At 44.3% G+C, this 26,190-nt stretch overlaps 1 protein-coding gene across 2 annotated transcripts in view; it reads right to left on the reverse strand.

Annotated features, from left to right (window-relative positions):
• Window positions 1-26,190, reverse strand: part of LOC133421789 (carbonic anhydrase-related protein 10-like) — a 198,388-nt gene that overhangs the window by 102,821 nt on the left and 69,377 nt on the right. For both annotated transcript variants that reach the window (XM_061711551.1, XM_061711552.1), the window contains one exon: window positions 14,127-14,272. In XM_061711551.1, the coding sequence (XP_061567535.1) occupies window positions 14,127-14,272 (146 nt within the window). The remainder of the gene's footprint in view (window positions 1-14,126; window positions 14,273-26,190) is intronic.

The following is a 26,190-nucleotide window of genomic DNA, read 5'->3' on the forward strand; positions in this document are numbered from 1 at the left end:
CATTGGTGCAAATTAGCCACGCCCCTTCTTCTGATTGGCTGATACGTTAAAGTCCAATATCTTTTGAATGGTTTGACATACAGAGACATGGGTGGTGTCAAATGACTAAGTATCGAGTCCCTGACCCTCATTGGTGCAAATTAGCCCCGCCCCTTCTTCTGATTGGCCGATACGTTATAGTCCAATATCTTTTGAATGGTTTGACATAGAGAGTCATGGGTGGTGTCAAATGACTAAGTATCGAGTCCTTAACCTTCATGGGTGCATCCCGCGATCATCCGGCAGTAGTCCGTGGCACTTCAAAATTTCCCGGGAATTTTGTCTAGTTATTATTATTCTTATTCCGCACTTTTTTTCGTCCGTTAATACGGCCCGAACCGCAACGTGCACCCATGCATGGCATACATCGTTGGATGCGTCTCCATCGTGATTCGATGGGCATTACTTTTCTCCGTAATAGGGGTTACCGTGGCAACGCTAGTTGCCAAAAAGCAAAAAAAAAGGCGACAATTCCCACGCTTATTGCTCGGCCGAACTTTACCGTAGAGACATCGTTCAAACTTTCAAACACTCGGCCCGATAGTCACTAAAGGACCATAAAACTTCATCATGCTACTTATTACGGTTTTTGCGATATTTAACTTTCAATTTAAAAAAAAAATCTATTTTATTTTGGACGCTTGTTGCTAGGCAACGGTTTATCGTACAGACATCATTACAACATTGACAAACCCGGGACGCTTTGTACTGCAACATATTTTAGTCTCGTCATGCTTGCTATTACGGTTTTTGAGATATTCCACATTGTTCATTTTGATGCTAACGGAACTTCGGATGCTTGTTGCGCGGCAACGCGGTATCGCAGAGACTTTGTTCCAACGTTAAAAGACTCAGGTTGATGTGGACTACAACATACTGAGGTCTCATTACGCTGTCGTTTACAGCTTTTGAGATATTAAAGCCAAATTGTCCCATTCTATCCTATGGGGCTTGTTACCATGGCAACAAAAACCTATGCATTTGTATGGGAGAGCATGTGAATAAACAATCTGTTAATACTGCTCGGACCGCAATGTGCACCCATGCATGGCATATATCGTTGGATGCGTCTCCATCGTGCCTCGATGGGCATTACTTTTTTCAGTCAAAAGTGCTACCGTGGCAACGCTAGATGCCAAAAAGCCAAAAAAAAGGCGAAAATTCAGACGCTTATTGCTCGGCCGGACTTTATCGTAGAGACATAGTTCAAACTTTCAAACACTCGGCCCGATTGGCACTAACGGAGCCTAGAACCTCATTATGCCATTTTTTTAAGTTTTTGTGATATTGACCTTTCATTTTTTTTTTAATTTCCGTTTGACTTTGGACGCTTGTTGCTAGGCAACAGATTATCGTAGAGACATCATACAAATGTTCCCTGACTCGGCACGCTGTGACCTTCAACGTATTAAAATTTCGTGAAGCTGTGATTTAAGGAAAGTTTAATGTAAAATCCATGCCAAATGGCCCCATTCATTCGGATGGGTTTTTTAAAACCATGGTGGAAAAAAAACCTATCCGTTAACGTAGCCTGAACCGGAACGTGCACCCATAGATGGCATACATCGTTGGATGCGTCTCCATCGTGCCTCGATGGCCATTGCTTTTCTCAGTCAAAAGCGTTACCGTGGGGACGCTAGACGGCAAAAAGCGCGCCCCATTAATAGCTATTGGGAGCACAGGAATGAATGAAATACAACCGTAAACACCTCAAACTGACATAAAAACGCCCCGAACACAAACACTGCAGCCCCAAACCAGAGCAGCGAGAGGGCTCGAATGGGCGGTAGGGCATGCCCATATCAAAATTTCCAGAAATTTTCTAGTTATGGGCATGCCAAGTAATGGCATGACCATATTGCAATCGTCCAGAATGGCCCAAAAGGCAATGTTGCTAACAAGCTAAAGTCGCAAAAGTCCCACTGCGCACCAGCGGGTGTACAGCATGACCCCGCTCGGATGTGGAAAAAAAAAATCCCCAAAAACTAAAACACGGCCGGAAAAACGAGGAAAAACATGAAAATGAAGGCGATATATTAGTATCTAGAAAAGGTTTCCCTTTTCTTATTAGTGCCACGGCTGCGCCACGTGGCACGCCTCCTCCATTGAGCTGCGCAAGCTCAATGGAGGAGGAGTGCCTCGTGCGCAGCACGAGGCACTCATACTATTGCTCAGGCTTATTAGTGCCACGGCTGCGCCACGTGGCACGCCTCCTCCATTGAGCTGCGCAAGCTCAATGGAGGAGGAGTGCCTCGTGCGCAGCACGAGGCACTCATACTATTGCTCAGGCTTATTTATTATATATTCTTCCGTAAAAACTTTGTCCGGCTACTCCTCCTACAGCTTTGAGAAAACGCGAAAAGTAAAAACGTAGAAACGTGCGCCTTAATCGGGAATCGATGGGTATGACTTTTATTAGCGATTGGCGTGCACGTTTTTGCGCAACGTGCACAAACGTGCGCTTTTTGCCCCATCCGGAACGCATTGCGTGAACTTTGGGGCCTCACCACTCGCACACCGTTACTCGAAAAATTATGAACCGATTTAGAAAGTTGTAGGCCCTGAATTTAACTACAGTCCTGTGGATTTTCAGAACGATGGCACGAATAGTTTTTGCACGAAGTGCAAAAACATTTCCAAATTTCCAAACTAATGGGGAGCTCATTTTCCCTATGTATTCCTATGGCGCCATTCAAAGCGGATGGGAAAATGTCGAGAAAAAAGACAAAATTCACCTTTTTTCTGAGTCACGTATCTTTCTCATACTTGCACGTAGAAACGTCATTCAAACTTCAAAACGGAGGAAAACTTCTCTTCTCTCTCCAAACCCGAAACAGTTTTTTCCTAAAATGTACACTTTTCAAGATATGAGCCCTCAAGCGAGGACTGGAAATCACTTTTTTTCAAATCTAGAGCACGGGAGTCAGTTTGCTAGAGTGTAGTTACACTGAAAAAAAAACATGATTTCTTATTTGTAACTCGAGGTCACGGCCAAACCGTAAAAGGTAGACAGATAATTTTTGGTCAGAATATAGACATAGGTGTTGTGATTTATAAAATGTGACTTTGACAGGCGTGGTGTGCACAAAATTTTAACGGGGGAGCCAACAGACACGCCAGTTCCTGTCTCTCTCTTCATTGACTCCCATGTTAAATGAAGTTTTCTTAAAAAAAATCTCATTTTTGTTTTCGAATTGCCGTTACTAACACATTTTAAGGAATATCTGTATGAAAATAACATTTAGATAATCTGGTAGGTTCTCTGTTTCTCAAAATGTTTTCGTTTTTCTGCTAAGAGCTACGGTTTGAGCGCAAAGTGGAGTGATTTCAGGTTTGTCACAACCAAAAATCCAGCTGAGTCATTCCCGCTCCCTCTGTATCAGGTTCTTGTTGCCCCTAGCAACCAGAGCTCAGCTGTTGACTGATTAGACTGACCCAGAACTGGTCACATGACTCACTCAGTACAGACTTCATAGTATAACCTGGAAAATGGAGAAATCTGAACCCTGACCTTTTAACCTTAGATGAACACACACACAAACACACACACACACACACACACACACACACACACACACACACACACGATAGGTGTTATTATGGGATGTCAGGTGTTTTTATAGGATGTTAGTGTTATTATGGGATGTCAGGTGTTTTTATAGGATGTTAGTGTTATTATGGGATGACAGGTGTTTTTATAGGATGTTAGTGTTATTATGGGATGTCAGGTGTTTTTATAGGATGTTAGTGTTATTATGGGATGGCAGGTGTTTTTATAGGATGTTAGTGTTATTATGGGATGGCAGGTGTTTTTATAGGATGTTAGTGTTATTATGGGATGTTAGTGTTATTATGGGATGGTAGGTGTTTATTATGGGATGGTAGTGTTATTGGTGTTAGCGGTCCCGTTAGCGGTTCTGTTAGCGGTCCTGTTAGCGATCCCGTTAGCGGTCCCGTTAGCGGTCCAGTTAGCGATCCCGTTAGCGGTCCAGTTAGCGACCCCGTTAGCGGTCCCGTTAGCAATCCCGTTAGCGGTCCCGTTAGCGGTTGTTAGCGATCCCGTTAGCGATCCCGTTAGCGGCTTGGTTAGCGATCCCGTTAGCGGCTCGGTTAGCGGTCCCGTTAGCGGTTCAGTTAGCGATTCCGTTAGCGATCCCGTTAGCGGTCCCGTTAGCGGTCCCGTTAGCGGTCCAGTTAGCGATCCCGTTAGCGGTCCAGTTAGCGACCCCGTTAGCGGTCCCGTTAGCGTTTCTGCTAGCGGTTGTTAGCGATCCCGTTAGCGGTCCCGTTAGCGATTCCGTTAGCGATCCCGTTAGCGGTCCCGTTAGCGGTCCAGTTAGCGATCCCGTTAGCGGTCCAGTTAGCGACCCCGTTAGCGGTCCCGTTAGCGGTTCTGCTAGCGGTTGTTAGCGATCCCGTTAGCGGTTCAGTTAGCGATTCCGTTAGCGATCCCGTTAGCGGTCCCGTTAGCGGTCCAGTTAGCGATCCCGTTAGCGGTCCAGTTAGCGACCCCGTTAGCGGTTCCGCTAGCGGTTGTTAGCGATCCCGTTAGCGGTCCCGTTAGCGGTTCTGTTAGCGGTTCTGTTAGCGGTCCTGTTAGCGGTTCCGTTAGCGGTTGTTAGCGGTCCCGTTAGCGATCCCATTAGCGGCTCGGTTAGCAATCCCGTTAGCGGCTCGGTTAGCGGTCCCGTTAGCGGTTCAGTTAGCGATTCCGTTAGCGATCCCGTTAGCGGTACCGTTAGCAGTCCAGTTAGCGATCCCGTTAGCGGTCCAGTTAGCGACCCCGTTAGCGGTCCCGTTAGCAATCCCATTAGCGGTCCCGTTAGCGGTTCCGCTAGCGGTTGTTAGGGATCCCGTTAGCGGTTCTGTTAGCGGTTCTGTTAGCGGTCCCGTTAGCGGTTCTGTTAGCGGTTGTTAGCGGTCCCGTTAGCGATCCCATTAGCGGCTCGGTTAGCGGTCCCGTTAGCGATCCCGTTAGCGGTCCCGTTAGCGATCCCGTTAGCAGTCCCGTTAGCGGTTCCGTTAGCGGTCCCGTTAGCGGTCCCGTTAGCGGTTCTGTTAGCGGTTGTTAGCGGCTCGGTTAGCGATCCCGTTAGCGGCTCGGTTAGCGGTCCCGTTAGCGGTCCCGTTAGCGATCCCGTTAGCGATCCCGTTAGCGGTTCAGTTAGCGGTTCTATATTTTCTGTAATAACTTTTGAATGGTTTGACATAGAGAGTCATGGGTGGTGTCATTGGAATCTGTATCGAGTCCTTGACCTTCAGGGGTGCAAATAAGCCCCGCGATCATCCGGCAGTAGTCCGTGGCACTTCAAAATTTCCCGGGAATTTTGTCTAGTTTATTATATATTCTTCCGTAAAAACTTTGTCCGGCTACTCCTCCTACAGCTTTGAGAAAACGCGAAAAGTAAAAACGTAGAAACGTGCGCCTTAATCGGGAATCGATGGGTATGACTTTTATTAGCGATTGGCGTGCACGTTTTTGCGCAACGTGCACAAACGTGCGCTTTTTGCCCCATCCGGAACGCATTGCGAGAAGTTTGGGGCCTCACCACTCGCACACCGTTGCTCGAAAAATTCTGAACCGATTTAGAAAGTTGTAGACCCTGAATTTAACTACAGTCCTGTGGATTTTCAGAGCGATGGCACAAATAGTTTTTGCACGAAGTGCAAAAACATTTCCAAATTTCCAAACTAATGGGGAGAGCATTTTCCCATGTATTCCTATGGCGCCATTCAAAGCGGATGGGAAAATGTCGAGAAAAAAGACAAAATTCACCTTTTTTCCGAGTCACGTATCTTTCTCATACTTGCACGTAGAAACGTCATTCAAACTTCAAAACGGAGGAAAACTTCTCTTCTCTCTCCAAACCCGAAACTGTTTTTTCCTAAAATGTACACTTTTCAAGATATGAGCCCTCAAGCGAGGACTGGAAATCACTTTTTTTCAAATCTAGAGCACGGGAGTCAGTTTGCTAGAGTGTAGTTACACTGAAAAAAAAACATGATTTCTTATTTGTAACTCGAGGTCACGGCCAAACCGTAAAAGGTAGACAGATAATTTTTGGTCAGAATATAGACATAGGTTTTGTGATTCATAAAATGTGACTTTGACAGGCGTGGTGTGCACAAAATTTTAACGGGGGAGCCAACAGACACGCCAGTTCCTGTCTCTCTCTTCATTGACTCCCATGTTAAATGAAGTTTTCTTAAAAAAAATCACATTTTTGTTTTCGAATTGCCGTTACTAACACATTTTAAGGAATATCTGTATGAAAATAACATTTAGATAATCTGGTAGGTTCTCCGTTTCTCAAAATGTTTTCGTTTTTCTGCTAAGAGCTACGGTTTGAGCGCAAAGTGGAGTGATTTCAGGTTTGTCACAACCGAAAATCCAGCTGAGTCATTCCCGCTCCCTCTGTATCAGGTTCTTGTTGCCCCTAGCAACCAGAGCTCAGCTGTACTGATTAGACTGACCCAGAACTGGTCACATGACTCACTCAGTACAGAATTCATAGTATAACCTGGAAAATGGAGAAATCTGAACCCTGACCTTTTAACCTTAGATGAACACACACACACACACACACACACACACACACACACACACACACACACACACAGATAGGTGTTATTATGGGATGGCAGGTGTTTTTATAGGATATTAGTGTTATTATGGGATGTCAGGTGTTTTTATAGGATGTTAGTGTTATTATGGGATGTCAGGTGTTTTTATAGGATGTTAGTGTTATTATGGGATGGCAGGTGTTTTTATAGGATGTTAGTGTTATTATGGGATGTTAGTGTTATTATGGGATGGTAGGTGTTTATTATGGGATGGTAGTGTTATTGGTGTTAGCGGTCCCGTTAGCGGTTCTGTTAGCGGTCCTGTTAGCGATCCCGTTAGCGGTCCCATTAGCGGTCCAGTTAGCGATCCCGTTAGCGGTCCAGTTAGCGACCCCGTTAGCGGTCCCGTTAGCAATCCCGTTAGCGGTCCCGTTAGCGGTTGTTAGCGATCCCGTTAGCGGCTCAGTTAGCGATCCCATTAGCGGTTCGGTTAGCGGTCCCGTTAGCGGTTCAGTTAGCGATTCCGTTAGCGATCCCGTTAGCGGTCCCGTTAGCGATCCCGTTAGCGGTCCCGTTAGCGATCCAGTTAGCGGTCCAGTTAGCGACCCCGTTAGCGGTCCCGTTAGCAATCCCATTAGCGGTCCCGTTAGCGGTTCCGCTAGCGGTTGTTAGCCTGAACCGGAACATGCACCCATGCACGGCATACATCGTTAGATGCGTCTCCATCTTGCCTCGATGGGCATTACTATTCTCAGTCAAAAGCGTTACCGTGGCAACGCTAGATGCCAAAAAGCGCGCCCCATTAATAACTATTGGGAGCACAGGAATGAATGAAATACAAGCGTAAAAACACCTCAAACTGACATAGAACCACCCTAAACACAACCACTGCAGCCCCAAACCAAAGCAGCAAGAGGGGACGAATGGGCGGTAGGGCATGCCCATATCAAAATTTCCAGAAATTTTCTAGTTATTATTATTTTTCTGACAAAAGGAAGGCCTTTTTGCCCCCCTAAACGTGCCCAAAAAGTCACCAAATTTTGCATGCAAGTCAGGCCTGGCGAAAAATTTGATATTTTATGGTTTGCATTAATGGGCGTGGCAAAATAGCTCAACAGCGCCCCCTTGAAAACTTTGTGCCTCAAGCCCCACAATGCGGTTTGTCGTACATGCACGAAAATCGGTACACACCTGTATCATGGCGCAACTTAAAGAAAAGTCTCTGGGCGTCATGTCGAGAAACCGAACAGGAAATCGGCCATTTTGAATTAATCGTGTCATTTTGACGAAATGTATGCCTTCCTTCGGCAGTTAATACGGCCCGAACCGTAACGTGCACCCAGGTGTGTTATACATCAAAATGTGCGTCTCCATCCTCTGACACCACGCATTACTTTTCTCTTTCAAAAGCGTTACTGTCGCGACGCTAGACGCCAAAAAGCGCGCCCACCCTTCATCTGATTGGTTCAGACAGAAAAATCTTTGAGCCTCAAGCCCCATAATACGGTTTGATGTACATGAACGAAAATCGTTACACACCTGTATCATGTCGCAACTTAAGGAAAAGTCTCTTGGCGCCATGGCCGAAACCGAACAGGAAGTCGGCCATTTTGAACATTCTGAATTAATCGCGTAATTTTGGAGCAATATATGCCATTCCTTCGAGAATTAATACGGCCCGAACCGTATCGTGAACCCAGATGTGTTATACATCAAAATGTGCGTCTCCACCCTGCGACTACGCGCATTACTTTTCTCTTTCAAAAGTGTTACCGTGGCGACGCTAGAGGCCAACAAGCGCACCCCCCCTTCATCTGATTGGTCCATATTTGATAGTTCCCCAAAAGGCACCAAATTTGGCACGCAAGCCAGGCCTGGTGATAAATGTGATATTTCATGGTTTGCATTAACGGGCGTGGCAAAATGGCTCAACAGCGCCCCCCGGAAAACTTTGTGCCTCAAGCCCCACAATACGGTTTGACGTACATGCACGAAAATCGGTACACACCTGTATCATGGCGCAACTTAAAGAAAAGTCTCTGGGAGTCATGTCGAGAAACCGAACAGGAAATCGGCCATTTTGAATTAATCGTGTCATTTTGACGAAATGTATGCCTTCCTTCGGCAGTTAATACGGCCCGAACCGTAACGTGCACCCAGGTGTGTTATACATCAAAATGTGCGTCTCCATCCTCTGACACCACGCATTACTTTTCTCTTTCAAAAGCGTTACTGTCGCGACGCTAGACGCCAAAAAGCGCGCCCACCCTTCATCTGATTGGTTCAGACAGAAAAATCTTTGAGCCTCAAGCCCCATAATACGGTTTGATGTACATGAACGAAAATCGTTACACACCTGTATCATGTCGCAACTTAAGGAAAAGTCTCTTGGCGCCATGGCCGAAACCGAACAGGAAGTCGGCCATTTTGAACATTCTGAATTAATCGCGTAATTTTGGAGCAATATATGCCATTCCTTCGAGAATTAATACGGCCCGAACCGTATCGTGAACCCAGATGTGTTATACATCAAAATGTGCGTCTCCACCCTGCGACTACGCGCATTACTTTTCTCTTTCAAAAGTGTTACCGTGGCGACGCTAGAGGCCAACAAGCGCACCCCCCCTTCATCTGATTGGTCCATATTTGATAGTTCCCCAAAAGGCACCAAATTTGGCACGCAAGCCAGGCCTGGTGATAAATGTGATATTTCATGGTTTGCATTAACGGGCGTGGCAAAATGGCTCAACAGCGCCCCCCGGAAAACTTTGTGCCTCAAGCCCCACAATACGGTTTGACGTACATGCACGAAAATCGCTACACACCTCTATCATGGCACAACTTAAAGAAAAGTCTCTTGGAGCCATGGCCGAAACCGGACAGGAAGTCGGCCATTTTGAATTAATTGTATAATTTTGGCGCAATTTATGCCATTCCTTCGGCAATTAATACGGACCGAACCGTAATGTGCACCCAGGTGTGTTATACATCAATATGTGTGTCTCCATCCTGCGACTACGCGCATTACTTTTCTCTTTCAAAAGTGTTACCGTGGCGACGCTAGACGCCAAAAGACGCGCCCCCCCTTCATGTGATTGGTCCATATTTGATAGTTCTCCAAAAGTCACCAAATTTTACATGCAAGCCAGACTTGGCGATAAATTTGATATTTCATGGTTTGCATTAATGAGCGTGGCCTAACGGCTCAACAGCGCCCCCTAGAATACTTTTATCTGCCATAACTTTTGAATGGTTTGACATAGGAAGTCGTGGGTGGTGTCATGGGACTCTGTAATGAGTCCTCAAGCTTCGTTGGCCTTAATTAGCCCCGCCCCTTCTTCTGATTGGTTGTCCCGATTTTCTGCTATAACTTTGGAATGGTTTGACATAAAGACTCGTGGGTGGTGTCATCAGATTCTTTATGGAGTCCTTGACCTTCATTGGCCTGAATTAGCCCCGCCCCTTCTTCTGATTGGTTGTCCCTTTATTCTGTTATAACTTTTGAATGGTTTGACATAGGAAGTCATGGGTGGTGTCATGGGACTCTGTAATGAGTTCTTAAGCTTCGTTGGCCTTAATTAGCCCCGCCCCTTCTTCTGATTGGTTGTCCCGATTTTCTGCTTTTGAATGGTTTGACATAGAGCGTCCCGCTTCCTGATTCAAACGTCTGCTGGCCCCGCCCCCCGACCAATCAGTGGCGAGTAGGGTGATGACGGCCCCGCCCCCCGACCAATCAGTGGCGAGTAGGGTGATGACGGCCCCGCCCCCCGACCAATCAGTGGCGAGTAGGGTGATGACGGCCCCGCCCCCCGACCAATCAGTGGCGAGTAGGGTGATGACGGCCCCGCCCCCCGACCAATCAGTGGCGAGTAGGGTGATGGCGGCCCCGCTCCCCGACCAATCAGCTGCCTGTAATATGGTGACGTCAGAAATAGACCCGTGCTCAGCCCGGTTAGAACCTCGGTAGAATGGTTACAGGAAAAGTAATAAAAATAGTAGTGTTTTATTAATATTTATACCTTACAAATATTTCAAAAATTAGGAAAAAAAGTTCCAGACATTTTATCGCTATGTTGGTCTCTCCTAAACCAGTAAGTCGAAGTGAAAGGTATAGCTGAGACATTGCTCAGCCACAGCATTGTGGTCTTTGGTGCCAGAAGTTGAGAGTTCAAGCCTGGCTGTATGACGAAATTTTTTGTCAGCAAATTTTTGTGTTTTTTTTACATCAAAATGTGCGTCTCTGTCCTGCGACGACACACATTACTTTTCTCTTTAAAAAGTGTTACCGTGGCGACGCTAGACGCGAAAAAACGCGGGTCCCCTTCATCCGATTGGTCCATATTTGATAGTTCTCCAAAAGTCACCAAATTTTGCATGCAAGCCAGGCCTGGTGATAAATTTGATATTTCATGGTTTGCATTAATGGGCGTTGCCTAACGGCTCAACAGCGCCCCCTAGAATACTTTTCTCTGCCATAACTTTTGAATGGTTTGACATAAAGAGTCGTGGGTGGTGTCATGGGACTCGGTATTGAGTCCTTGACCATAATTGGCCTGAATTAGCCCCGCCCCTTCTTCTGATTGGTTGTCCCGATTTTCTGCCATAACTTTTGAATGGTTTGACATAGAGAGTCGTGGGTGGTGTCATCAGACTCTGTAATGAGTCCTTGACCTTCATTGGCCTGAATTAGTCCCGCCCCTTCTTCTGGTTGGTTGTTCCTTTTTTCTGCTATAACTTTTGAATGGTTTGACATAGACAGTCGTGGGTGGTGTCATTTCTGATATGCTTATGGGGGGCGGTGGACGTGAGTGCGAGGGCCCGTTCATCGCTGCTTGCAGCTTTAATTTTCTTTGTTTCCTTGTTTTCAATTTAGTTTTCGGTTCAATAATCACCAAAGAGAAATGATTAAAAGTCAGACAGTATTACAAAATCACCACAGAGCCATTATCACATGTGACTATGGGAAGAAAGGATGTCCGTAGCGGTCTGTGTCAGTGAAGCTTGAGAAGAAGACGCTCTTGTTTACCATGGAGCTGTGTGGAGGATATGTTATGTTGTCCAGGTTGTTTTTATTTCATGCTGCATTCAATGTGGATCTGTGTCCTCCCAAAATTCCCCTCTGCTCAGCCTTAAGCTTGATTACAAAACCAGGCGGGATGTCAGCGCAGCATTCCTGCTTGAAAGTGCTGCTCGTGAATTTTGGCTGCAGTTTTTTGGCTCTGTTTTGTTTGTTAGTAAAAGTCACATTTTCAGCTTGATTTTGAACTGTATCATAGACGCAAAGACGGACAAATGAGCAATAATAAAAACAGCTTTTTAAAAGCTTGAGGATGAGTGTTGATGACGTAAACATTCAGATATAACAACTGTAGGGGGTTATGAATCCCCTACAGTTGTTATATCTGACTTAAGCCAGCTGTAAACCTATTTTGAGTGAATGATGACACTGAATTTGGAAATCCCCTCCGGGGTCATGAACATGCAACATCAAAGCAATGCGTTGTTCTGTGTTAAAATCAAAGCAGCTTTTCACAATCAAATGTTCATAAAGTACGGATGCTGAGAAACCAAGATTTATGACGCAAAGCATAATTTCTTGGGAATCAAATAAGATATGGTACTATAGTAACATCTTCAGTTTGAGGTCAGGTGACTGTAAAACAGTCAAAGACGGTGGGTTCTTCAAAGGTAAAGCATGGGGGGAAGCACTGCAAAATATTGCACACAAAGTTGTGGATCAGCATTCATTTCTGGTTCATTTGAAACCATGGAGAAAGTATTTGATGTTTAATAAAGTTATTTCAATTTCTTGAATATTTCTTTTAACTCAATCATGAGTAAAGAGAAGCTTCCACTGCTAAAGTTGTATGGGCTAGTTAGCAGTGTTGGTCAAGTTAGTTTGAAAAAGTAATTAGTTACTGATTACTGATTCTGAACCAAAAAAGTAATCCTGTTACTTTACTGATTACTTATTTTCAAAAGTAATTAGTTACATTACTAGTTACTTTACTTAGTTACTTTTCAAAAACATTATGCACAACCTGAATACACTTTACTGGAACAATATAAAACAATAGAACTTTCAGTTTAATTCTATTCTTTGTGCACATTCCACCATATAAAATTAAATGACAATAAGTAAATGAAACAGTCTATTCTTAAACTTGTTTTTATTATTTTCAGTCTTAAATTTATGCACATTGCATCGGGCAAAATACAGCTCTCTCTGACTTGAACTACAATATAACCTGCAACAAACTTCTTCAATTCAGCTGCACTAAGTCCCGTTGGTCTTACATCTAGTTTCACCTGTTTAGCAGCAGAGGGGCCACCGGCAGTTCTCCCGCTGGAGTCTGATGAGGCAGCCGGCGCTGCAGCCCCAGTGCGGGAGGAGAAATCCGGGGGTCTCGCAACGAGCTCTAAAGTCTCCCACACAGACTTTACAGCGGACGAGAATGTTTTTATCACTTTTGACCGAGTCAAACTCAAAATGATGTCTGTAATTCCAGGCGTTAAACGTCGCATGCTCCTGCTCTCTCTCGCACTCCATGTCGTCTCTGGTTTACTACTGAAGGCTGATTTATGGTTCTGCGCACCGACGCAGAGCCTACGGCGTAGGGTACGCGGCGACGCTCACCGTACAGCGCGCGTCGCCGCGTACCCTACGCCGTACCCTACGGCGTATGCTCTGCGTCGATTTAACGCGGAACCATAATTCAGGCTTGACTTTGTGCCGCTCATAAGTCAGTATGAGCGGCGCAACAGCCGGATCGGACAGCCGGATCGGTGCAGCGTCCGCAGTTATGCGGTCGATGTACCGGACCGTCGTGGTGAAGAGGGAGCTGAGTCGAAAGACGAAGCTCTCGATTTACCGGTCAATCTACGCACCTACCCTCACCTATGGTCATGAACTTTGGGTAGTGACCCAAAGGACAAGATCGCGGATACAAGCGCCCGAGATGAGTTTCCTCCGCAGGGTGGCTGGACGCTCCCTTAGAGATAGGGTGGGGAGTTCGGTCACCCGGGAGGAGCTCGGAGTCGAGCTGCTGCTCCTTCACATTGAGAGGAGTCAGCTGAGGTGGCTTGGGCATCTGTACCGGATGCCTCCTGGACGCCTCCCTAGGGAGGTGTTCCAGGCATGTCCCTCCTCCCTAGGGAGGTGTTCCAGGCATGTCCCTCCTCCCTAGGGAGGTGTTCCAGGCATGTCCCTCCGGGAGGAGACCCCGGGGAAGACCCAGGACACGCTGGAGAGACTATGTCTTTCGGCTGGCCTGGGAACGCCTTGGACTCCCCCCGGAAGAGCTGGAGGAAGAGCTGGAGGAAGTGTCTGGGGTGAAGGAAGTCTGGGCATCCCTGCTGAGGCTGCTGCCCCCGCAACCCGGGAACGGATAAGCGGAAGAAGATGAGTGAGTGAGTGAGTGAGTGAGTGAGTGAGTGAGTGAGTGAGTGAGTGAGTGAGTGAGTGAGTGAGTGAGTGAGTGAGTGAGTGAGTGAGTGGGTAAATTGAATATGTTGGACCTTACCTTGCGTCCTCCTCCTGTGTTCAGCTTGAGAGGGGTCAGATGGGGGTCAAAGATCATATGACTGGTTTCGATGTCAATGGGGGACTGCCTCTTCCCTATGGCACACAAGTTCCAGGCAGAATTCACCAGACCCCAGAAAGATGGGACTAATTGTGGAGAGGAAAAGAAAGGAAAACAAAGATGGCAATTAGTGTAAATCTGTATTTGTGTGTCCATGTGTGAGTACTTTCCACAGAATATAAGGACAAAGATAGTGAACAGATGAGCTTCATTAGGTTTCTGGAGATTTGTATTTACACATTGCTTCATTTAAGTCTAAATAAAAATACGCTATAATTGTAATCTTCGTTTTTTTTGTCTGCAAACACAACAAAGTGACAAACCACACTTTAGAAACGTCTATGTAAAATGTATCCAGTACCTTTCCTATTTTCATTTTCCTATGACATTAGCAGCCAGCAGTCCAAGGACAAAAGTCAATCTTCAACAGAAGTACTGAAACTTTGCGCCAATGTGTTTCTTGTGTGCCTAAAGCTGTATAAGATAATACATCTCTGTTAGACCATTTGTATTTGAAACAAAACCTTAACGTGCACCCAGGTGTGTTATACATCAAAATGTGCGTCTCGATCCTGCGACGGTGCGCATTACTTTTCTCAGTCAAAAGCATTACCGTGACGACGATAGATGCCAAAAAGCTGCTTGCAGCTTTAATTATTATTATTATTATTATTATTAATATTATTTTTTTTTTTTAATTATTATATTTATTATTATTATGATTATTATTATTATTATTATTAGGCTTCAATCTGAAATAAAATAATGGACAAGGTTCCAAGCCCGAGATGAAATGTATATAGGTTTGGCTTAAAATAGAATGAGTGGGAGATATAACCATTTTTATACCTTATGTGTGAAGATGCAACAGCAGAGATGAAAACATTACTGAGAAAGAAAAGAGGTTTTGAAAAGGGAAGAGTGTTCATGAAGACCTGTTATTTTTGTGCTTTGGAGATGTCTGAAGTCACTTCCAACTCAGAAAGTTTAATAGCCACATATATCTGAGAAAATATAAATTTGCTGGTGATTGATTGATAGGGTATTATGAGATCACAGCTTTACTGTGTATGGTAGCTTGATATGACGTCCTAAAAGCAACCTACTTGCACTTGCAAAAGTTCCTTTGTACTAGTTTAATTGGTAAACTGCATTTTTCTCATATCTTGTATTTGTTTTGCCAGTTTTACCAAAACGATGATATATGAAAGACCTGATAGTGCCTTATGTTCCTGGCAGAGCTCTCTGTTTTCAGAGTGCAGGTTTACTCGTAGTTCCTAGAGTATCCAAATGTAGATTTGGAGGACGGGTCTTCTGCTATCTTCTGTTGCTAGGTACTATCAGGTCTTGCAAATAGCCGTTTTGGGCTTTATACGCAAGTAATAAAATTTTAAATTGGATTCTGAATTTTACGGGTAGCCAATGGAGCGACACTAACACTTAAAACGCTTAAAACATTAGTGTTTAGTAAAGCCTCTAGTTAGTTTAAACTCTAGTGTGTTGAGCCAGTGGTCTCTCTTCTCTTTCCTTTCTTCAGATCATCATCCAGAGTTATTATTTGGAAGGATCTCATTAGCATAATTCCATTCCATTGTTCTTGTAGTTTTCTCTTCTGTACATGTTTACAGGCCAGGCCTTCCAAAGCTGCATGCTGACCTGCAGTCCCCCCTGTGACCACTTCTGTCTCTGCTGTCTACACCTGTTTCTATAGTGGTCTCTGTAGTCCACCAACTAACCAGGTATCAGTCACATGTACATAGAACTCTTAGTTCTCCAGTTACGGATCATTGATACTAATATATCTGCTCTTTTGTACCTGTGTCTCCTCTCTCTGTTCTTCGTTCTCTCTTTCCTATCTCTCGTTTCCTGCTTTGTCCAGCTGGTCTTCAGCATGTTTTCCTTGCCACTGTTTGGCTTAAGGTCCCCCCCTGATCATGCTGCTTACTTCCACTTGTCTGTGTGGATGTTTGCTATAAGCTTGCTGACATCCCCCCCCACCCCCCCACCTCAGTGTCTGCTGTCTACATCTGCTTATACACTCTGCAGTGCACTAGTTGGCCATTGTGTCTGTGTGAGCAGGAGAGTTTTTTACCTGCAACTGTTTATGTTATGTTTATGTGATAATTGCTCGGGGGGTTATGTTCTTGGTCTCTGGAAAGATCCTAGAGACAACTTCTGTTGTAATAGACGCTATATAAATACAATTTTATTGAATTGGAATGTATTTGTATATATATTTTCAATTCAATTTGAATTATATAGCCTGTATTTATCACAGTTTTGATATTTAGTTCCTGTTTCATTTTGAAACCCTGTTTTCTTGTGTCTCTCCTGCATTTGGGTCCTACACCCACCACTCTGTGACAGTATTGCACTACAAGTTGTCTCTGGGCACCATCCTGATACCCAGAACATGATCCCCAAGTAATTATTACATAAACAATAGCAGGTAAAAGGTCCTCCAGCAGCAGACAAACCTGAAGCCAAACAGAAGCAAGAAAAACTCCTCTTTAAGAGGGAAGAAACCTTGAGCAGGACTTGGATCATAAGGAGGGACCTCAGCCCCAGTGACTGCTGGGACCAGCATGGGCATGCTCTTCGTACCAGAGTGACCAACACAACCACGTTGACTGACTTGTGACAGATGTTGGTTGAAGAATATGATGCCATCCCACAGAAGTGTGTGACCAGGCTGCTGACCAGCATGAAGGGGAGGAGCCAGGCAGAGAAGATTTGTTTTCTCAGATTTGTCTTGAAGATTTTTTTATGGTCACAATCCACATCATCAGCTCTGCTGCCCCCTCCCCAAATGCATGTTCCTGACAGAAGTGTTACCATTTAAAAGGGAAGTAAACAGTTTCTAACAGTACATATTTATAGCCAAAAAGCATTGTTACAACAAAGAAATATTCTACCAAACATAAATTTCCTTAGGTTTTTGTCCTTACTTCTTTTTAAGTATATGATCTTTACAAGTTTTCAGTTGTAAAAGTACTATTCTTAATATATGTCAATATTCTTGTTCAAAATAGACCAGAATGTCAGAATGACCCAGTTGGATTTTGTTGAGATCAAACTCCATTTACTAGCTTTGTGGCTTTTTTTTAAAATTATATAGGTTAATCTTGTCTTACTTTGCTTTGTTTGGTTTATTACACACACACACACACACACACACACACACACACACACACACACACACACACACACACACACACACACACACATATAGTAATTTAGTCACACGCATACACACACACACACACACACACACACACACACACACACGTGCATGATCATATACATACACACACACACACATAGACATACACACTGGCTTGTTCACCTGCATGCTGGCTCTCTAGTTTTTGGGTTTAGGTAGCGGTAGCGATAGCTTAGCTCAGACTGCGATCAGATCTCAAGATTTAGGTCGATTGCTGTTCGTGTTTTGGATGGCTCCGTGCCGGTTTCGTGCTTTGTTTGTGGTTTTTTTTTTTGTTGCAGATTTCCAGTGCTTGACGTGTGTCTCCGTGTGTTCCTGCTTCCTGGATTGGCAGTGGATGTCGTCACCACCCCCCCCCACCCCCTCCCCCCCCAAAAAAAAAAAAAAAAAAAAACACTGGGTTTGTATGTGTATATTTATGTATGTGTACGCATATGTGTGCGTATATATATGTATATATTACATATAGTAATAATGCACATATATACACTTTTGGTTTCTACCGTCATGGTATCAATCAATAATATGTGTGCAGACAAGGTAAAAAAAAAAAAAAAAAAAAAAAAAAAAATCTTGTCTTACTTGCCAGCAGGACTGTAACTGGGGTTGTAGACACTGAAATAATAATGACTCATGAAGCTGAACCAAAGGTTTAGCTGTTTTCTCAGAATGTTTTACTTAACCTTGGAAATTTGTGTGACCAAACAAACTTTCTGTTCAAACATATGGAAAAAAACGTAATGAAAATAATATTAATTCAAAACTGATAATTAGACTACCGGTGATAAAGCGTCTCATCCACATTGAGGACAGATCATCAACAACTGCAGCTGGACGGTGTTATTCCAGCTAGAATATACACTAGATATTAGGGATGTCCCGATCAGGTTTTTTTTGGCCCCGATCCAATTGATTTGATTTTAAGTATCTGCATACCCGTCGCTATGGGCGTGCCATAGGGGGCCGGGCCCGTCCATAGCAACGGGTATGCCCCCCCCACTGGGGGCACATAAGAAACACATTTTTTTTTTAATCTTTATTTTATTCTTTTTTTGTTAAAAATACTAATGTTGCTTTCTTTATCACTAAAATATTAAAAATATAATGGAAGAATGGTGTGTTTATGTTTGATCAACGGCCAAAACGTCATGACGTAGCCTACGTCAATAACCGTTACCGCGCAATTCGAATGAATGAAATGAATCTGCGGTCTAGTTTTCGCTGGCTTTCTATTTACCGTATTGGCCCGAATATAAGACGACCCTGATTGTAAGACGACCCCCTTTTTCAAGACTCAAATTTGAAAAAATACTTTTTAAACACCAAATTAAATTTTTATACAGAAAATAATTACAGTACATCTTAAACAAATGATTATAACAATATATTCGAGAGAAAAAGCCTGTTATTTTGCCTCATTCAAATCATGATCTTGAAGTTTGCATCATAACTTCTTCCACCCACTTTTCTCCAGATTGTCGCTACGTTTCTCCTTTTCTGTTATCTCTTCTGTTATTTTCTTCTCTTTTCTTTCTTACCGCTATTTTTTATTTTTCTTCTTCATGCTACTGCTATTTTTATTTTTCTTCTTCATGACGGGGGTTCCTTTGGCCTGGGGAGTTAAGTTTAGCATTCGCTTTAAAGATATCTGGCGCCATCTAGCGTTGTGAATGGGTATAACGTCTAGACCTCGAATGTAAGACGACGCCCACTTTTTCAGTCTTATTTCAATGCAAAAAACACCGTCTTATATTCGGGACAATACGGTAGTTGCCATTATGGATATACGAAAGTGGTTTAAAAATCCACCGACGATCAAATCAGATAAACCAACACTTCCTGATGTTGCCAGCGGAGGACAACAGTCTGAGCCAGACCCGGAGCCCGTTAGCAGCTCCACAGAGCCAGACCCCGGCAGCGGCCACAGAGCGGAGGCTACCGGCAGCAGGTCAAGTGCACCCGCGACTGGGGCAGTATTGGGACCACAGCTGCCTGATGCATCAGTGAGTGACCTCGGCACAGACAACCCCAAACAGGTTGTCTTAAAAAAATACCCTGTCACAATGTTTGGTTAAAAAAAATGATAATTTTCCTCCAGCTGGTTCTTAAACAGGGACTGGCTGGAGTACTCCGTAGAAAAGGACGCAGCATTTTGTTTTGCTTGCAGAAAATTCAGATCATCATCAGACGCAACCTTCTCCATAAAGGGATATAATGACAGGAAGCATGCCATTGAAACAGGCAAGGGCTTAAATATATGAGGTGCCGTGAGGGACATAATTCTGAATTAGCATTCATAAACACATATGAAATCCAACTCTTTTACACACTATACTGAAAACCTCTCACACTCACTTGTGAAATCTCTCATACACACAGGTGAAATGCTCTTATACATACAACTGGAAATGTATACACTCACATATACAACTGAAATATGCTCACAGATACTACTGAAACACTCTTACACAAACTAGTGAAATCTGCTCATACAGTTGAAACTTTTTCCCTCTCACACACACTAGTGAAATCCTCTCATACACACTACTGAAAATCCTCTCACACACACTACTGAAAATCCTCTCATACACACTACTGAAAATCCTCTCATACACACTACTAAAATCCTCTCATACACACTACTGAAAATCCTCTCATACACACTACACTACACCCCCCCCCCCCCCCCCCTGCGAGTGCAGATCGGTGCAGGTGTGCTTGAGCCTCACGTCACTTTTCCCATCACGGCAGCCGCGTCAGAGCATCCCGTTAGCAACGGCAACAACTACAGTTTTGAGAGGATGCACACCACGTTATCAAGGCCAAAAGTGCTTACGCACATGGAATACTGGCAGAAAGCTGCCGCTGCCGCTGTTCTGTCGATTTCTGCTGCTTCGTCGAAAAATGCTACCACCGCATAACCCGATAGCGTCTGTCTATCAATTTTTGCTACCTTATCAAAAAATGCTACCTAATTTTTTGTAGAGCTACAATTTTACTGTTTTATTCCCTAGCCCACGTCCTTTTCCCCCAATTCAATTCAATTCAATTCAATTCAATTCAATTCAATTCAATTTTATTTATATAGCGTCTAATACAACAGATGTTGTCTCTAGACGCTTTCCAGAGATCCAGAACATGAACATGAACATAAACATAAACATAAACCCCCGGGCAATTATTATATAAACAATGGCAGGTAAAAACTCCCATAGTGGGAGAAAAGCCTTAAGCCAAACAGTGGCAAGGAAAAATCCCCTTTAAGAGGGAAGAAACCTTGAGCAGGACCAGGCTCATAAGGGGGGACCCTCCTGCCGAAGGCCAGACTGGGGGAGTCAGGGACGTCAGCAGCACACAGCAGGCAGGTGGAAGCAGCAGCGGGATGACCAGAGGTGGGGGGGGGGGGGGCATCAGCAGCACACAACAGTCATGTGGAAGCAGCAGCGGGATGACCAGGGGGGGGGGGGGGGGGGTGCAGGCAGGCGGAAGCAGCAACAGCAGACATCCACGTAGGCAGGTGGAAGCAGCAACGGGATGACCGGGGATGGGGGGGGGGGAACACAGGCCAGAACGCAGCTCCCGAGGCTCCAGCCTGCAAGACCCCAAGTGGTCCTTGTCTCTTGCCAGGCCGTCATTGTAAATAAAAATGTGTTCTTAATGACCTGCCTGGTTAAATAAAGGCCAATAACGGAATGAATATCAAATAAAGCGATAACATAGTTTTTTTTTCTCTTTACCATATAATGTTCACAAAGTGTAATGCAATTCATGTCATGGGTAGTGTATTTTGAAGGATCAAATACTCAACATCCCATATCATCCATGTTAAATCTATTTAACGGTAGCATAATTTGATAGTCCAGTAACATCCTATCAAATAATTTTCCCGTCACTTAATGCATTCAGGTAAGATACTAATCACCTCACTGCCACTGCAGGATGAATGTCAGCATACTTACACGCCCCAATTTATCAATTTTGTGATCACTATTTTTGGATTGATAATAAGTATAAAATAATAAGAAATAAAAGTAAAGGCACACAAACAAAAAAATTGTCTCAATTTCTCGTTTCAAAAGAAGAGTCTGCTAAGTTCAGAAAATTAGCCTACATTTAATAACATAATAACAATAATAAATAAAAGTGTTGGAATTATTGTAGTAAGTTATCATGCTCGCTATTAACAGAACGTATGATAATTTGCTTATGCCTGTGACACACTGATAAAACAATGCTGTGTTAAGTGATTAAAAAGTGCTGCACAAGAAGTTTCCTGTTTGTCAGCATAAAGCAGAAATCTGCAGAGAAGAGGAAACTTCTTGTTGCTAAACAAGATCAATCTATACCTGTCCATCGACTGTCCACTGACTGCGACCACTCCCTTTTCACCCTCCCTTTAGGGGCGCAGTCAGCTCTGTAAACTAGGGTACACCCAGAGTGAATAAAAGCAAGGAAGCAGCAGAGACAAATCAGAGTATGTTGTAGATCTTACAAATCTCGACTGCTCTCCTTGCAAGTAAATTCTAATCGTGTTTGTGTCTTTCTTTGTCTCCAGAGAGTTTGATGATACAAATGTTACGTGCCTAAAACCTAACAAAAAGTTAACGAACACAAACAAGGATTTTCAGTAGTGTGTGTGAGAGGATTTTCCGTAGTGTGTATGAGAGGATTTTCAGTAGTGTGTATGAGAGGATTTTCAGTAGTGTGTATGAGAGGATTTTCAGTAGTGTGTGTGAGAGGATTTTCAGTAGTGTGTATGAGAGGATTTCACTAGTGTTTGTGAGTGGGAAAAAGTTTCAACTGTATATAGGAGCAGATTTCACTAGTTTGTGTAAGAGTGTTTCAGTAGTATCTGTGAGCACATTTCAGTTGTATATGTGAGTGGATACATTTCCAGTTGTATGTATAAGAGCATTTCACCTGTGTGTATGAGAGATTTCACAAGTGAGTGTGAGAGGTTTTCAGTATAGTGTGTAAAAGAGTTGGATTTCATATGTGTTTATGAACGCTAATTCAGAATTATGTCCCTCACGGCACCTCATATAAATAAGCATGTGGCTTCAAAGGAACACTTAGCGTGTGAAGCAATGTGAAGGGACTCTGACAAACGTAGGGAGACAGGAAAGGAGATTTCCACTCTCTTAAATTCAGAGCAACTGGCTCAGAACTGGCTCAGAAGAAGTGTGAAGACACTGCGCACAGAAAATGAATTTGCTGCGCTATGGGATCTCTGCGCTCCTCCAGGCACGGCCAGCGAGGCTGTGCCAGTGACCGGCCCCGGTCCAAGCAAGAGAAGACGCACAGTTAACAAGAACCTCCGTGAATTTGCAGTTGAAGAAACCAAGAGTTCAAGAGGTTATTTTACAGTGTCATCGATGCTGTGCAAGATGCGCGTTTTGGAGAGCGCAGCAGCGCACTGGCTGCTCTGGATCCAGAGGCCGAGAATAATTTCCTGGACCCATCAAAGGTAACCCCTCTACTGGAATTAGCTGGAGCTGATGTGGTTGAGTTTTTGGCGAAGAAAATGACCGACGCCCCGGTCCCCCCCGAAGATGGAAAATGGACAATAGCCAACATCCTTCGCATATTCAACTGTGCTCTCCAGGCTATGCCGACTGTTGTCACAGCATACACCCTTGCCCTAACTTTAGGAGCTTCCACAGCAGTATGTGAAAACTCATTTTCCACGCTCAAAAACGCGTTCTCAGACCATCGGCGCAGTGCTGCACAGACGCAAGGCCCAGCTGATTCAGCTCGCTTTTGAAAAGGACCTCACTCACAGGTTCAAGTCCCAGTGGAAGGATTCATTGATGAGGAGGTTCAGCTCGGAGAAACGCCGCCTCCCGCTGTGCTGACACAGGATGGACTAATAAGAGGACAGCGCTGCCTCCACTAGTAGGATCAAAGTGCGTGTGCCTGTATATGTGCGCGCGCGTGTGCGTAATGGAAATGCATATCACTCTGTTGACTGTTTTAAAATGCACCCGCCGTGGTGCTTTTTCAAATTACCGACTTCCTGTTCGGTTTCAGCCATGGCGGCAAGATACTTTTCTTTAAGTTGCGACATGATACAGGTGTGTACCGATTTTCGGGCATGAACGTCAAACTGTATTGTGGGGCTTGAGGAACGAAGTTTTCTAGGGGGCGCTGTTGAGCCATTAGGCCACGCCCATTAATGCAAACCATTAAATATCAAATTTTTCACCAGCCTGGCTTGCGTGCAAAATTTGGTGACTTTTGGGGCACGTTTAGGGGGGCAAAAAGGCCCTCATTTCGTCGGAAGAAAAATGAGAAAAATAAAAACAATTCCTACATATATATATATATATATATATATATATATATATATATATATATATATATATATATATAGGGCCTTTGCACTGTCAGTGCTCAGGCCCTAATTAAAGCTGCAAGCAGCGATGAACGGGCCCTCGCACCCTTGTGCAAGTTCAGGCTGCAGTTTAAGCTTGTATGACTTGCATGTAGATTCTTCAGGCCTGGACATTTAGCGGATTAAACCACCCATGACTCTCTATATCAAACCATTCAAAAGTTATGGCAGAAAGTAGGAACTATCAGATATCGACCAATCAGATGAAGGGGCGGGGTTAATTTGCAGGAATTATGTTCAAGGACTCAAAACCATGTCCGATGACACCACCCACGAGTCTTTATGTCAAACCATTCAAAGTTTATTGCAGAAAATTGGAACTATCACATATCGACCAATCAGAAAAAGGGGCGGGGCTAATTCATGCCAATGAAGGTCAAGTTCTCAAAACCGAGTCCGATGACACCACCCACGACTCTCTATGTCAAACCATTCAAAAGTTATAGCAGAAAATAGGGACTATCAAATATTGACCAACCAGAAGAAGGGGAGGGGCTAATTTGCACCAATTATGTTCAAGGACTCAAAACTGAGTCCGATGACACCACCCACGACTCTTTATATCAAACCATTCAAAGTTTATTGCAGAAAATTGGAACTATCACATATCGACCAATCAGAAAAAGGGGCGGGGCTAATTCATGCCAATGAAGGTCAAGTTCTCAAAACCGAGTCCGATGACACCACCCACGACTCTCTATGTCAAACCATTCAAAAGTTATAGCAGAAAATAGGGACTATCAAATATTGACCAACCAGAAGAAGGGGAGGGGCTAATTTGCACCAATTATGTTCAAGGACTCAAAACTGAGTCCGATGACACCACCCACGACTCTTTATATCAAACCATTCAATTCAATTCAATTCAATTTTATTTATATAGCGTCTAATACAACAGAGTTGTCTCTAGACGCTTTACAGAGACCCATACCCAGAACATGACCCCCGAGCAGTTATTACATAAACAATGGCAGGTAAAAACTCCCCTAGTGGGAGAAAAACCTTAAGCCAAACAGTGGCAAGGAAAAACTCCCCTTTAGGAGGGAAGAAACCTTGAGCAGGACCAGGCTCATCAGGGGGGACCCTCCTGCCGAGGGCCAGACTGGTGGGTCAGGGACGGCAACAGCACAGCAGGCAGGTGGAAGCAGCAACGGGATGACCGGGGGTGGGGACCGCAGGCCAGCACACAGCTCCCGAAGCTCCGGCCCAATCAGCAAGTCCCAGGTTGGGATGCAGGGTCAGGAAAAGACTTGTGCTCCGTAATGCAAGCTACAAGCCACCCACGGCCACCTGCAGGACAAAAGAGAGAAAAGGGAGGAGAAGGGGGGGCCAGCAACGGGATGACCAGGGGTGGGGACCGCAGGCCAGCACGAAGCTCCCGAAGCTCCGGCCCAATCAGCAAGTCCCAGGTTGGGGTGCAGGGTCGGGGAAAGACTTGTGCTCCGTAATGCAAGCTACAAGCCACCCACGACCACCTGCAGGTTCCGGTGTCCGGCAAAGGATGCTGCAACATGGACAAAAGAGAGAAAAGGGAGGAGAAGGGGGGGCCAGCACAAGAAACCACAGGAGCGACTCTGACACACTAAAGTTTACACTACCTAGAGATTTACCAACACCAGCTAGAGGTTTACTAAACACTAACTATAGGCTTTACTAAACAGAAATGTTTTAAGTTTAGTTTTAAAGGTGGAGGTGGTGTCAGCCCCCTTAACCCAGATTGGAAGTTGGTTCCATAGTAGTGGCGCCTGATAGCAGAACGCCCGCCCTCCAAATCTACATTTAGATACTCTAGGAACTACAAGTAAACCTGCACTCTGAGAACGGAGAGCTCTGACAGGAACATAAGTCACTATCAGGTCTTGCAAATAATGCGGAGCTAAGCCGTTTTGGGCTTTATACGCAAGTAATACAATTTTAAATTGGATTCTGAATTTTACGGGTAACCAATGGAGCGACGCTAACACTGGAGAGACGTGGTCTCTCCTGCTAATTCCTGTCAGTACTCGTGCTGCTGCATTTTGGATCAGCTGGAGCCTATTCAGCAAATTACTTGGACATCCTGCTAACAACACATTACAGTAATCTAGTCTAGAAGATACAAACGCATGAACTAGTTTTTCTGCATCACTCTGTGAGAGGATTTTCCTAATCTTTGCAATATTACGGAGATGGAAAAAGGCTATTTTACAAACCTGATTGACATATGGTTTAAACGACAAATCCTGATCGAAAATAACACCAAGATTTCTCACAGTTGCACTGGAAGCCATCGCAACACCATCTAATCCCTTCCTAAGATGCTCTGGACCAAGAATGATAACCTCTGTTTTATCTGAATTTAGAAGCAGGAAATTTCTGGACATCCAGTCCTTGATGTCCCTAAGACA

This window comes from Cololabis saira, chromosome 21, assembly GCF_033807715.1.
Source record: "Cololabis saira isolate AMF1-May2022 chromosome 21, fColSai1.1, whole genome shotgun sequence".
NCBI classification, from domain to species: Eukaryota; Metazoa; Chordata; class Actinopteri; order Beloniformes; family Belonidae; genus Cololabis; species Cololabis saira.